General features: G+C 50.0%; 1 protein-coding gene across 3 annotated transcripts in view; it reads right to left on the bottom strand.

The window, feature by feature from the left end:
• Ptpn14 (protein tyrosine phosphatase, non-receptor type 14) overlaps positions 1–12,486 on the bottom strand; it is a 152,220-nt gene that overhangs the window by 71,950 nt on the left and 67,784 nt on the right. For all 3 annotated transcript variants that reach the window (NM_001401364.1, XM_087581054.1, XM_087581055.1), the window contains 1 exon segment: positions 6,947–7,116. In NM_001401364.1, the coding sequence (NP_001388293.1) occupies positions 6,947–7,116 (170 nt within the window).

The following is a 12,486-nucleotide window of genomic DNA, read 5'->3' as shown; positions in this document are numbered from 1 at the left end:
AGATGCTCGTCTCACAAGCCTGCTGACCTGAGCTCAACTCTTGGGAGCCATTTAAAGGTGGGACTGACTCCACCGGTGTCCTCTGACCATCCCCAGCCCACAAGCACACCACACACACAAAGATGCTACCATCCATTTCAGAGTAATATGAAAGATGCCCTTGATTTAAGGACCCAGATGCCCGTTTGTTGGTACTAAAGCTCTATGTATATAATTAAACACTTCTTTTTTTCAGGGACAAACACCCACAATCTCATCAGGCCCCTCTGTGACACACGGCGCAACGCCTTGTGTGTAAGCTCAAGAGCGTCATGGGTCCTGGTGACAGACTGGATCCAGTCACAGATGCAAGCTACATAACCTCTCAGCACTGGAAGTCCCCCTTGAAGTCTACACTTTCCGTGCCTTTACCGTGTGGGCACAGTGGACCTGCCCCCTCTCTCCTCCTCCCCTCCGTCTCGACACCAATTCAGTACCCCAGTACTCGACCTTTCTAAGACAAAGAGAGACCACAAGACCCTAGGTACTGACTCCCCGCTCCTCCGCCATCCTGAGAATTTTGGGAAGCCCTTTCTGCAATCAACGTGCCATGCCTTATCCGCCCATTATAATGACTCCCTACAGATCCAAAGAATTCTTATGAGGAGTGAGAGTCTTTTAAACCTCCATCAAGCACAGCTGGCGTGCCTGGACACGAGGGATCATCTCTTCCCACAGCTCCGGTTTCTCTCCTCTCCGCCCCTCCGCTAAAGGGAAGCGAGGACTACGGCAGTGGGTCATCATGTTCCACTCAACTTTTAGACAAATACAGTGTATACATTCCTAGCCTGCTCTCCACCTCAAGTCCTTGCTATCTCTCTAGTTAGACGGTGAGCCCTTCTCGGCCTTCCAAAGTCAAGGAGTGCAGAGAAAGAAAGGTTTGCCTGAGAGATTATTTTCCAGCTAGTTTCCATGATAGCTCTTGGAAAAGCACATTATTTTTGATTGCTTTTAGAGATGTTCCAGATAGCAGGCCACTAAACACACAATAACCTAGGGTTTAATGTGTCATAACCAAGTCGTTACCTTTTTTTCTTTAAGGGAAAGATTTGAGGAATCGTGCACCTGTTTTTGCAAACTGCTTTACAAGTGGGTAAAGCAGACAGGTAAGCATTCACGGTTAAAGGGGTACAGATTGGGCTGGGGAGATAGCTCAGTGCGTAGAGACGTGCAGCATCCCACAAGGGGAACAAGGTTCATATCCCAGGACCACACACATGACAGGTGGGGGGACAGGAGTCTATAATCCCAGCATTCGGAAGGTGGAGACGGGGAAAACCTGGAGCAAGCTGTTATTCAAAGTAGTCACATTGGCCAGCTCTGGGCTCAGTTGAGAGACTGTTTCAATGAACAAAGTGAGAAGCAGTCTGAGAGATTCAGGTCCTCCACATGTATGCACATCTCATACACACATGTACCTGCACATACGTGTGAACTCATACACAGGCAATCCTATAGAAATGCTGCACATGAAGACCCCTTTGGAATGGGAATTAAGGTCTCTGGTTTATTTGCTTTTGAAACATTGACCTTTTTTTTTTTTTGCTATCAATAAAAAATAAACTGTACCAAATTAGTTATTACTGATTTGTGTTTGATCTGTCCCCCGGACACAAAGGACTCATGGAAACTGCCCTTCACGGTCAAGTGTAGCTCCACTGAGCTTGGTTCCGCCTCTGCGTTCTTACCACAGCAGGTTACCTGAACAGCTACCTACCCACCAGCACCCTGAAGACTGAAGCTTTTTATCTGGGAGAGGAGAAAGCCGGCTGAGCGTGGGTTGTCAACTTGAGTATTCTTCTGTCTGAAGTGAGGGAATTGCAGTTGAGATGGAGAGCTTTGGCCCACCTCAACGCCTTCCAGCGTTGAGGGTCAGGGCCAGCAGCAGAAACGCTAACCGGAGGCACATTTTTATTTGCACAGAAGCTTTCTGTCTGCTGGGTTTTTGTACAGGGTGGTTTTTCCTTTGAGCGCATTCATAGCAGTAGACTGAGATCCGCCCATCCTAATGGCCACAGGCCACAACAGGAACAGAAGCCACGGAAGAAAATGGGGCCTGGGCTGAGGCTTCTTCATGGCAGTTTGGTGTAAAGAGAAAATAGAGGACCTGTCAGTCAAAGGTTTCAAGATGGCGGCACAGAGCACAGAGCCAGGTTCTGGGCCTTGCTGAGCATCAGGCCACGTGACCCAGGCTCAACAGGAGGCACGACCACGATGCCAACCTTGGTTATGAGAGCCCCTGCCGGTAGCCCTGGATGCCAGACCAGCGGCAGAACATTCTCCAGGAAGTAAAGTCAGTCGAGACATAAACTTAAAAGAAAAACATCCAAATAAACCTTAATACACGAGAATGAAATAAAACCAGCCTGGAGTCACAGCTCTTTGGTGGCGAGGCACTGAGATCCGCCCATTCCTACACTCCAGTGCCGAGGGGGTGTCAACCATGGAATGGATACTTTATAATAGTAGGCAAGGAAAGGAGAAAAGGCTAGGGTGTGGCTTAGTGCTAGAGCACCTGCTCAGTCTGTAAAAGTGCCTCAGCTCAGAGCCCCGGACCACAAAAGATTCTCCCTTGGGAAAGCAAAGCTGCCCGCCCAAGGTCATGACTTCTTACAGACAACCATCTTTCCTTATCTCATCACACTAACTTCACAAAGAATAAGAGACGACTCCAGTGTCAGCCGCACCTTGACATGCTGTGTTGGGCAGGAAAGATGCTGTTCTCAATAACCAAGAGTGCAGTGCCCCTCCGCGGCGGAAGCAAACAGGAGGGGTGCCCCTGACTCTATCAGCCAACGGGAATGCATGTGGAGAATCTACTTCCAAGCCCGTGGCAACCTTTAAAACTCCACGAGGGGCTGGGCTGGAGGGATGGCTCAGCAGTGAAGAACACTTGCTAACTTTCCCAAGTATGTGATTTTGGTTCCCAGCACTCATGCCGGGGGCTCATAGCCACCTGTGAACTCCACCTCCAGGAGATGAAACGCCCCCTTGTGGCCTCGGTGGGCACCTGCACTCTGGTGCACAGACCCACACACATACAACACATACACACAATTAAAGATAAATCTTCTGAAAAGTCTTCATCAGGTGACATTATAAAATAGTAAAAGAACTGAGGAACAGAAAATAAAGTGAAAAGGAGAATGGAAACATAGTTGTAAGAAAGCCTATAGAAGAGGCATTCTGGACGCTGGCTGTGGACCACACAAGACAGACCGCAACATCTATGGGGAAAGTGATAGTATTTCCAACCAAGGAAGAACGATGCAAGCTTTGGGGGAGGCCAGGAAGAGGCTTGGCCAGTAAAAGTATGAGGACTCAGTTCAGCCCCCCAGAGCCCATGGAAAAAAATCCTGGGACAAGGGGACAAGCTACCAGAGACACAGACCTCTGGGTTCACTGGCCAGTCAGCCTGGCCTAATTGCTAAGTTCTGGGCCAATAAAACCCTGTTTCAAAAAAAATGAAGTTGGGAGAAGGCTTCACGTGGTAGACATGCGTGCCATGTGTGAGGACTAGAATTCAAAAACCCATGGAGACGCTGAGTGTGTGTGGCAGCCCACCTGTATCTCCAGAGCTGAGAGGGTGAAGCTGGGCTTCCTGGAGTGAGAACTAGGCAGGCTACCCTATCACTGAACCCTGGGTTCAGCCCAGAGAACCTTGCTTCAACAGACAAAGTAGGGAGCAACAGGAAAAAACATGACATCGACTTTGTGTTTTCACAGGCATGCATACAGACACGCACATACATGCACATGCATGTGTACCCCACGCATGTGTCGCCACCACACATATACACCTAAACATATACACAGGGAATAAAAGGTAGATGAAACTAAGAAATGATACCCCAGGCTGTCCTGGCTGTCCCAGAAAAATGGTACACGCATGACCATTCACATCACAACCCAAAGTGCCATTTTGCCTCATGTTAAGATGTTAGTCTTGGCCTGACCTGGCTTTGCCCTCGGTATGCCATCGACCTTCAGACAAGGGCACGGCCTCCCCATCCAGTACTTAGAGAAGGTGGGCTGTGGGGATATGACTTGAAGGAGAGGACACTGTGGAACACAGCAGCAGCACCCTAAGATAGGGGGCACCTGGCACAGCTTCCACAACCCTAAGACTTCTCAATCCTACCACAGTGCCCTAAGACCACCTTTGGCAGGAGAGAGACTGGGCTGGCTACAGCTGTGGTTACACCATGCAAAGTCTGTAAGCATGTTGACCACTAACAGATGACAGTCCCACCCTAGCAGGCCAGCTTCCTTGACAAAAGAGGATGTGCCAGCCGACCTCATGTATTTGCGTGCCTGCCTGCCTATGTATCTCAGATATTTGTTTATCTTTGGTGCGGTTCCTCAGGATTAACTCTTTGGTTTTTGAACTCTGAGACCTGAGGCTTGCCACTTCAGCTAGACTGGTTGGACAGAGAGCTCCGAGGGTCTGCCTGGCCCCCACCTCCACCCCGGGATTAAATGTAGTACATGCCCTGTCTTGCATTTTACATAAATGCTGGGAATTGAACTCGGGTCCTCACGCTTGTGTGGCAGGCACTTTGCCAACTGAGTTACCCGCCTCCCCAGCCCCCAGCCCCTTCCCCTTTAAAAGTGTGTACTTAGTACTGAAAAACTGAAGAGGGACTTCTTTATTGAAGAAGACTTGGGAAAGGCCCAGACATCAATCTCAAGCTTGTCGCTGTGTGTGAGCGCCCAGCAGCTCTCTAGCTGCCCCTGGCAGTCCTTAAGTTGCCCAATAAAGAATTCCTCCACCTCGACTACAAACCGTCTTTTCACCTTCGGGGCCCAGACAAATATGAAAACCATGTGTTTACAATGAATCTGTTACTATGAAAACACACACTGTGGAAGAATCTTCCCTTTGATTCAGGAAGATATAAAAAGAGAGGATGCCCAGCAGGCAGGAGCCCCTGCTGGGGGAAGCCTGGCCAAGATGAGAGAGAAGAAAAGGGGCCTGAAAGGAAGTGTGGAGGGTCCCAGCAGGACCCAAGGAGCTAGCGTCTCAGAGCCCAGGGAACACATCTTCCAGTTGGGAGTGAGGCTGAAAGTTTCCAGCTTCTTAATCTTTTTAACTCCCATGGCTTCATGACTCATCCCCCATCTGTCTAGGAGCAGCCTAGCTGTTGCCAGCTTCTCCCTGCACATGTCTGGAATCACACTGGGTCATTTATTTTCCCCTCCTTTGATTTTATGATTCCATGTTTTCTCCCTTTGACACATTGTGTGTGTGTGTGTGTGTGTGTGTGTGTGTGTGTGTGTGTCTGTCTGTCTGTGCATGGATTTGTGTGAGTATGTGTGCGGAGGCCTGGGGTTGATGTTGGGTATCTTTTCGCAGTCTCTCTCCACCTCATACTTCAGACAGGCTCTCTCACTGGACCTGGAGTTCACTCTTCCAGCTAGGCTGGCTGACAGAAAACCCCAGGGCCTCTCCTGTCTGCCCTGTCCACACCAGGATTCACTGCTGCCGATTAAATGCTGGCCCTTGTGATTTTGTGGGACTGGAGCCCTCCTGGAACCCACCTTATATCTTTTTCTGATCTCACTCAGGTGTTGCCTTAACCTTGGGCCTCACTTGTCCATTTTTTCATCGGTCTCTCGGCGGGCTTCCTCGCTATGAAGACACTGCCCGTCGAGCATCATCTCCAGTGGGTGAGATGGGACGATCTCAAACTAGCCTCAGAGAGCCACACTTTCTAGTCATCGACCTCAGGAATGGCTGATGAACCCCAGACCACTGCCCGCCCCTTCTCCTAGGCCTGGAGTTCCAGGCTCATGTTTCCTGCCCACAGCTTTCACAGGGATTCCAGGGTGCCAACTCAGGTCCTCGTGCTTGGGTAGCAGACTTTACCCACTTAGCCATATCCACAGCTACCAGCAACAGATCTGCATTAAGAAGAAGGGGGGAAGGGAACAGGATGGGAAAGGAGGAGGAGGAGGAAAAGAGACTAACAGAAACATAAAAGTTCCCAACTTTGTCGTCATCTGAGAACCTCACAAGCCTGAAACCCACAAGGTAAGATTAGCAGCTCTCTGCACCCTCTGAGCACGACAAACATTTCCAGAGCCCAAATCTGAGCGACAGGCTTAAAAAACAAAACAAAACAAAACAAAACAAAACAAAAGAAAAGAAAACGAAACGTGCTCCTGAGCTTCCCGCTTCTCCAGAACAGTTGTCTGCTTGACGAGCGATTCCAAGGTTCTTTCACAAATATCTCTCGCCACCACGTACACTGCACTGACACCAACAAAACGTTCTCGCTTTGCTCAGTGAATCACAAGCCGTCTGAACTTTACGAACATTTGCCATTCCTTCAAGGACACGAGACGGCAAGGCCAACTGGAGTCTCCACTGCTGACTTCCTGTTCCTGATTATGTAACCCACATGATCAGAACTCTCGCCCTCTCTGTGTCGTCCTCCCCAGGTTTACCTCCATTTAGGACCACGTTATTCCTCAACTGCAGAGTCCGGTGGAGTTTGGGGTGGAGTAGGGGCAGGGAATATACAAAACGGAATTAGGTGGTCAGCTTTTACTGAATTCTAGCACACCCATCTGACTATCCCCAACGTATACTTCTTCTTTTTTCCCCTCACTTTTTTCATCTTTATTAAATTCGGTATTTCTTATTTACATTTCGCTCAACATATATTTCTTGGCCTCTAGACACGAAACTCAACTGCCTTACCAGGGCTAAAGGGAATGCGGGGCATTAGCTCCATGGATTGAACCAAAATATTCCTGTCGCATGGCAACAGGCGGGCAACCTCCAGCTGCAACGCCTACTCTGCTTCCTCACACAGCTGAAATCGGCCAGCACCTCGACTTCACCAGAAGCCGCCTGGTGATCCACACCCTTACAGGGAACCGGAGGGGGAAATATACCTACCTTGTGGCCTCCTGCTGAAGCCGTGACACACTTGGCACATAGAACATGACTCCGAAGAAAAGCAGAGGCTCGTTAGCGAACTTGTCCAGATGTTTCTTCAGCGGCTTCTCCAGCTCCACCCATCTTGCCTGCTGACTCTTGCTGAGAAACCAAAGGCCAAAGTAGTGGGTCTGGATAAAAGGGTAAAATCCCGTCAGTCTGCGCTTCCCACAGCCGTCCAGGACCACACGGAAAACAAGCCCCCCACCCCCAGCTGTGTCGTCAGAATCCCGAGATCCTGGGCCTGCATGGGAAGATCAAGCTTCTTCTATTTCCCAGCGTGGGACAAGCTAAGAGAAGTCACATCCACTGACAAAGCCACCTACACAAGCAGTATTCCAAACAACTGTGCCAGATGAGGGGCTAGGGCAGACTGGGGACAGGGCTGACTGTACAGGTCAGCCTTGGTGTCCCTCAGGAGCCTGCCACCTTGGGTTTTCACATAAGATTGATCACGCGGAGCTGGAGTTTACTGATAGGCTAGACAGGCTGGCTGGTGAACCCCAAGTAGCCTCCGGTCTCGCTTCTCCAGCTCTGGGGCTCCATTTGTTCCTCAGCACACCCGGCCGGGGTGCTGGGGTTGAACTCTGGTCCTTGTGCTTGCAAGGAAGCACCTAACCAGCTGAGGTGTCTCCCTAGCCAGGAGGCTGACTTCTTTCCTAAATTCAGAAGGACGACTCCCTGTCACTTCTTATTCAGTTCTGAAGACAAACCCTGCCAGCTGGAAACTTTGCCACAGTAGAAACTTTTCACAATCCATCCCACGTTAACCAAAAACCCACGTGCTCTGTTTGTACCTTAATCAGTGCGTTAAAAACCGTGCTCTGTACGGTTTCCTTATACATGAATTATGTTAAGTTTCTCCTATACCAAGCTTTGAGACTGGAAGGCTCTCTTCTCCACAGCTGCCCTCAAAGCCGCCGGAGGCTCATGGAGGATTACTTCGCCATTTGGTAGATGAAAATGTGATTATCACCCTAAAACTTGAAGCCTCAACCAGCTCGGCTATGAACAGTATGCCGACTGATGGAAACAGGTACCTTCACGCACTCAATCTTGTCTTTATTTGAACATGTGCTAAGATTTCAGGATTAGTACACACACACACACACACACACACACACACACACACACACACACACACACACCTGCTTCTGAAGACGTCTTTGTGTTTGGCCACAGCCTGGGCTGGCTGACAGCACACCTGGAGAGCTGCCTTCAGAAGAATGTGCTCATCACCAAGCTTAATTTCCAAAGGCATTCTTTCTCAGTCCTCACCGCAGCTGGCCACCCCTCCAGTCACCACCGAACAATCCCTACAAAAAGCCCCAGGGAAGCCTTGGTCCTGCTTTCCCAGCATGCCCCTGGCCTACCAAAGCTTGAGCACACAGGTTGGCAGAAACCGTTTTCCCAGCTGGGTTGAAATGGTTGTACACCCCGAGGTGCTCCAGAGGGCAGGTTTGGGTCTGTGCCGTCTCAAGCTACAAGATGCAAGACTTGGTACACGGTGATGTCTCCATCAACCCAGACAAAGCTGACTGGGCCCAGTCTCACCCAGCTGTGTGTGTCCTGACTTCTGTGGGTCCATCTGTGGGCGCAACTGAGGGCCACTGGTCCCTGCACAGAAGAGACCTGTGGATCATCTACCTCTAACTGTTGCAGTTCCTTTCCCTCCCTCCCTTTCCCCTCTCCCCCCAGTGTGTAAGAGTATGTGTGTGTGTGTGTGTGTGTGTGTGTGTGTGTGTGTGTCTCCATATACAAAGGAAGGCCTAGTCTCCTAGAGCTTTGCCTTCAAGATAGAGTGACTGCGATTCTCAGATGAACTGCAAGGAACACAGAGCAGCTAATAATCTGCCACCCGCATCTATGGCTCACAGAAAGCACAGTACAAGGCAGGTCACCTCACTCATTTTCACTGGATCCTTTTAGCACCAATATTTTCATGGTTTAGAGCTTGAAACCCCCACCTCCCAGAGGCTCATATGCTTGTGCCTTAGTCTGCGGGTTCCCAAGGCTTGGCGGGAATACACCCTGAAAGGAGACCATAGGACCCTGAGCGCTTCTCTCCCGCTTGCTTTCCAGTTGTGGTGTGCCGTGTTTTGCACCTCTGCACACTTCCATCAAGACACGCTGCCTTCTCGCAAGCAAAGAGCAAAGGAGCCGAGGAATGGCCAACGGAAAGCGCACTCTTGAGATCAACTTTTTCTCCCTTTGTAAATAAACTGATCGCTTTGGGTTAACACATATAGTAATAGAGAGCGGACGGTGGTTCTATGAACCACGGAATTACAAAACACTGCCAGGGAGGAGTGGAGGGCTGGGAGGTGGCTCTGCTGGTGAAATGCGGGCTAAGCAAGCGTGAGGACCTTGATTTGGAGCCCTAGCACCCAAGGCGGCATACAGCTGTAATCCCAGCACTGAGGAAGCCAGCCGGCCTGGACAAACAGACGGACCCCAGTTAGCAAGAAACAATAAAGTGGGAAGCAGCTGAGAAAAAGACACGATATCAACCTCCTGGGTGTGTCTGCGTGCACACCCATCACCACACACACACACACACACACACACACACACACACACACACCTTAAACACACACAGAGGCAGAGAAGACAGGCCAGTGGTTCACACCTATAATGCTGGCACTTGGGAGGCTGAGGCGCGAGAATCGTGACTTCGAGGTCAACCTAGGCTGCAAAGCAACGTCCTATCTCAAAGCAACAAAGACCAGAACAAGCCAGGTGTGCTGGCACGCGCCCGGAAGCCTGGCCCTCGGGAGGTGAGGGCAACAGGATCAGTTGGAGATAATGCTCAGCTATATAAGAGATACAGGCCAGCCTAGGCTACGAGAGATTCCGTCACAAGCAACACCAATAAAACACACGCCGAAACGAACGGAAAGGGAGTCGGGCTAGTATCAGCAACATAATAGCTAACGCAAGCTGGACTAACCGCAGATAATAGAGAGGCCTTTAACAAGACAAGGAAAATAACCACAAAGCAGGGAGAAGCTCTACCTCCCTCTGTAAGTCTTGCCTCACTTCTGGGACACTGGAGGAACAGTTGTGTCCGGCTGATGCAGCCTCCAGGAACCAGAGCCGCGAGACGCAGGCTAAGTCCAGAGCAGTCAGCATCTGCCTGGAAAGGGTCCCAGGCCCTTCCTCGCCTGGTCAATCCCTGCACCAAGGAAACGGCCATACGATAGTCCCTCGGTGTGCTTGGGGGAGCTGAGGGTGTTTACAAATAAAACCCTGGGTAAGTACTTAAGCTGTGCTCACTGTACATCGATTTCTACAGGTGTGAGCATGGGCAGAGGGAAGCTCGCGTCTCAGTACTGCGGAGCTAACTAATCTCTCCTCCCACCGGAAGTACTGTCGACAATTGTGCCGTGTTTTTACGTTTCATCCTAATCGTGATATTCGTTTGAAATTTTAATAGTCGAATGATGAAGGACAGCACTAACCAAGAGGAACAACTCAGCGATCCAGGGAGGATGTATCTATGTAATATGTTTAATTGTTTCGCATGTATGTGTGCCTGTGTGTGCGTGGTACCCTCCAAGGCCAGAAGAGGGCATCAGACCCTCTGGAACCAGAGTGAGAAACGGTTGTAAACCGCCATGTGGGCACTTAGAATCCGACCCAGGTTTTCTACAAGGAGAGCCAGTGCTTTTAACAGCCAAGCCACCTCTGCACCCCAAAATTAAAATCTGTGTTACTGGCACCTGACAGCGTATTCTTCTAACTGTCCTTTTCATCCTCACCCACTGAAATCACTACACTGGAGGGGGGGCACTGTGAAGGGACATTTTACAGAGCAGGTACTCCTGCACAAAACAAACACACACACACAAACACACAGGGCACACACGCATCAGTGAACACACACATGCACAGGACGGAAAGAACAATTTTGCTTGGAGGCTCAAAGTACTAATCTTGAGCCACAGTAAATAGTGAAGGGTTTTAAATAACAACTCGAACCACCTCTAATGCAAACCGAATTTGTGGCGTAACGGTTCGCCATTGTTGCTGCTGCTGAAATGCAGTCTTTTTCCAAACAGGGCGAAGTAGTTCCCCGTGATTCACCACTCAATTATCCAATGAAACAGTTACAAAACTACTCAAGAAACAGGGCCCTATAATAAAGGGGTAAATGACATGAACTGGCATTTATTAGCAGACAGAACTCAAACAGTCCGCAGATCAAGGGAAAGCGCTCAACACCCTCTTGCTGCCACAGAGATGCAAATCAGAACTACACTGGGGTTCCCAGTCATCCCCACTGAAAGGAGAGTCATGCAAGCAATGATGGCCGGGGAGGCGAGGGCATACACGCACATGGCGGATGGCGGATGCCCGGGATGTCCCAATGGAGCCTCTATGGAAATCAGAACCAAGGCTCCTCGACACAGGGAGACTGCTGCATGACCTGGGATACAGCCACAGGAATAGATGCTGATGAAGGCACACTTCCCTCACTCCAGCCAAGGTGCAGGATCAGTCTGGGTGTCAATCAATAGATAAACTGCTAAGTGCGTCAAGAAAATGTGTGTATATAAACCATGGCGTTTCACTGAACCGGAAAAAGGAATGCCTTGTTCCGAAACCAGATGGAACCAGAGAGCACATTAAGTAAGATAAACCAGACCAGAAAGATAAATGTCACCGTTCTCACTTGGGACTCCTGGACCATGTATGCATGTATGTCAGGCTGTATGCATAGATGTGTGTGTACATGTATACACATGTATGTGTTTCTACACAGATATGTATGTACACACCAAGCATGCACATTGATATGCGGGCACTGTGGCTGTAGTGTGTTGGCTGAATACTTGTCTATGGTGTGCAGGGCCCTAGAACCAATCCCACCACCATGACAAGCTGGTGAGGGTCTCCCACACTTAACCCCAACACTGGGCAGGTGGAAGGATGGAGAGCAAAGAGCAGGAGAAGGCGAGAGAGAGTGAACACAGCTGAGGTACACAACATACCAAAGAATATCACTATGAATCCTATCACCTTGTACAGCCTAACAATTTTAAGAGGCTTGGGAAGATGGGAGTTCCTGGTGCAGGATAAACTGTCCTTGAAGAAGATGTCCGTGGCACACCTTCTGTGACGTTCCAATCTAAAGGATTTGGCTCCTTGTAGGAAGGAGGGTCCTCAGGGAGATTTCCAGCTTCAGACTGTAACCAGGGAGGCCTCCTCCGTTCCCACCCACTTCTCTAGCCCTTCCTCTAGTTGTTTCCACACTGGTGTGGAAAGACTCTGCCCCCAGCTTCTTCCAATGCTTGTGTTTGGGTCATGGCACGGGCACAGGTTTATTCGGTCCCCATCTCTGCAAATTGTATAGCAGTAAACGAAACCAGAACCCAGACAGCCTCACTGCAGCTGGCTGTGTATGACACCGCTCCCCGTGCTCAGCCCAGGGCTGTCTCTCCCAGGAAGCACAGCCGTGCACGCCCAGGTTCAAGTTCAGCCCAGTTTGGTTCCCCGGG

This window comes from Rattus norvegicus, chromosome 13 (assembly GCF_021556685.1).
Source record: "Rattus norvegicus strain SHRSP/BbbUtx chromosome 13, alternate assembly SHRSP_T2T, whole genome shotgun sequence".
NCBI lineage: Eukaryota > Metazoa > Chordata > Mammalia > Rodentia > Muridae > Rattus > Rattus norvegicus.
The sequence above is the reverse complement of the archived record's forward strand: the minus strand, read 5'-3'. Positions and strand labels throughout refer to the sequence as shown.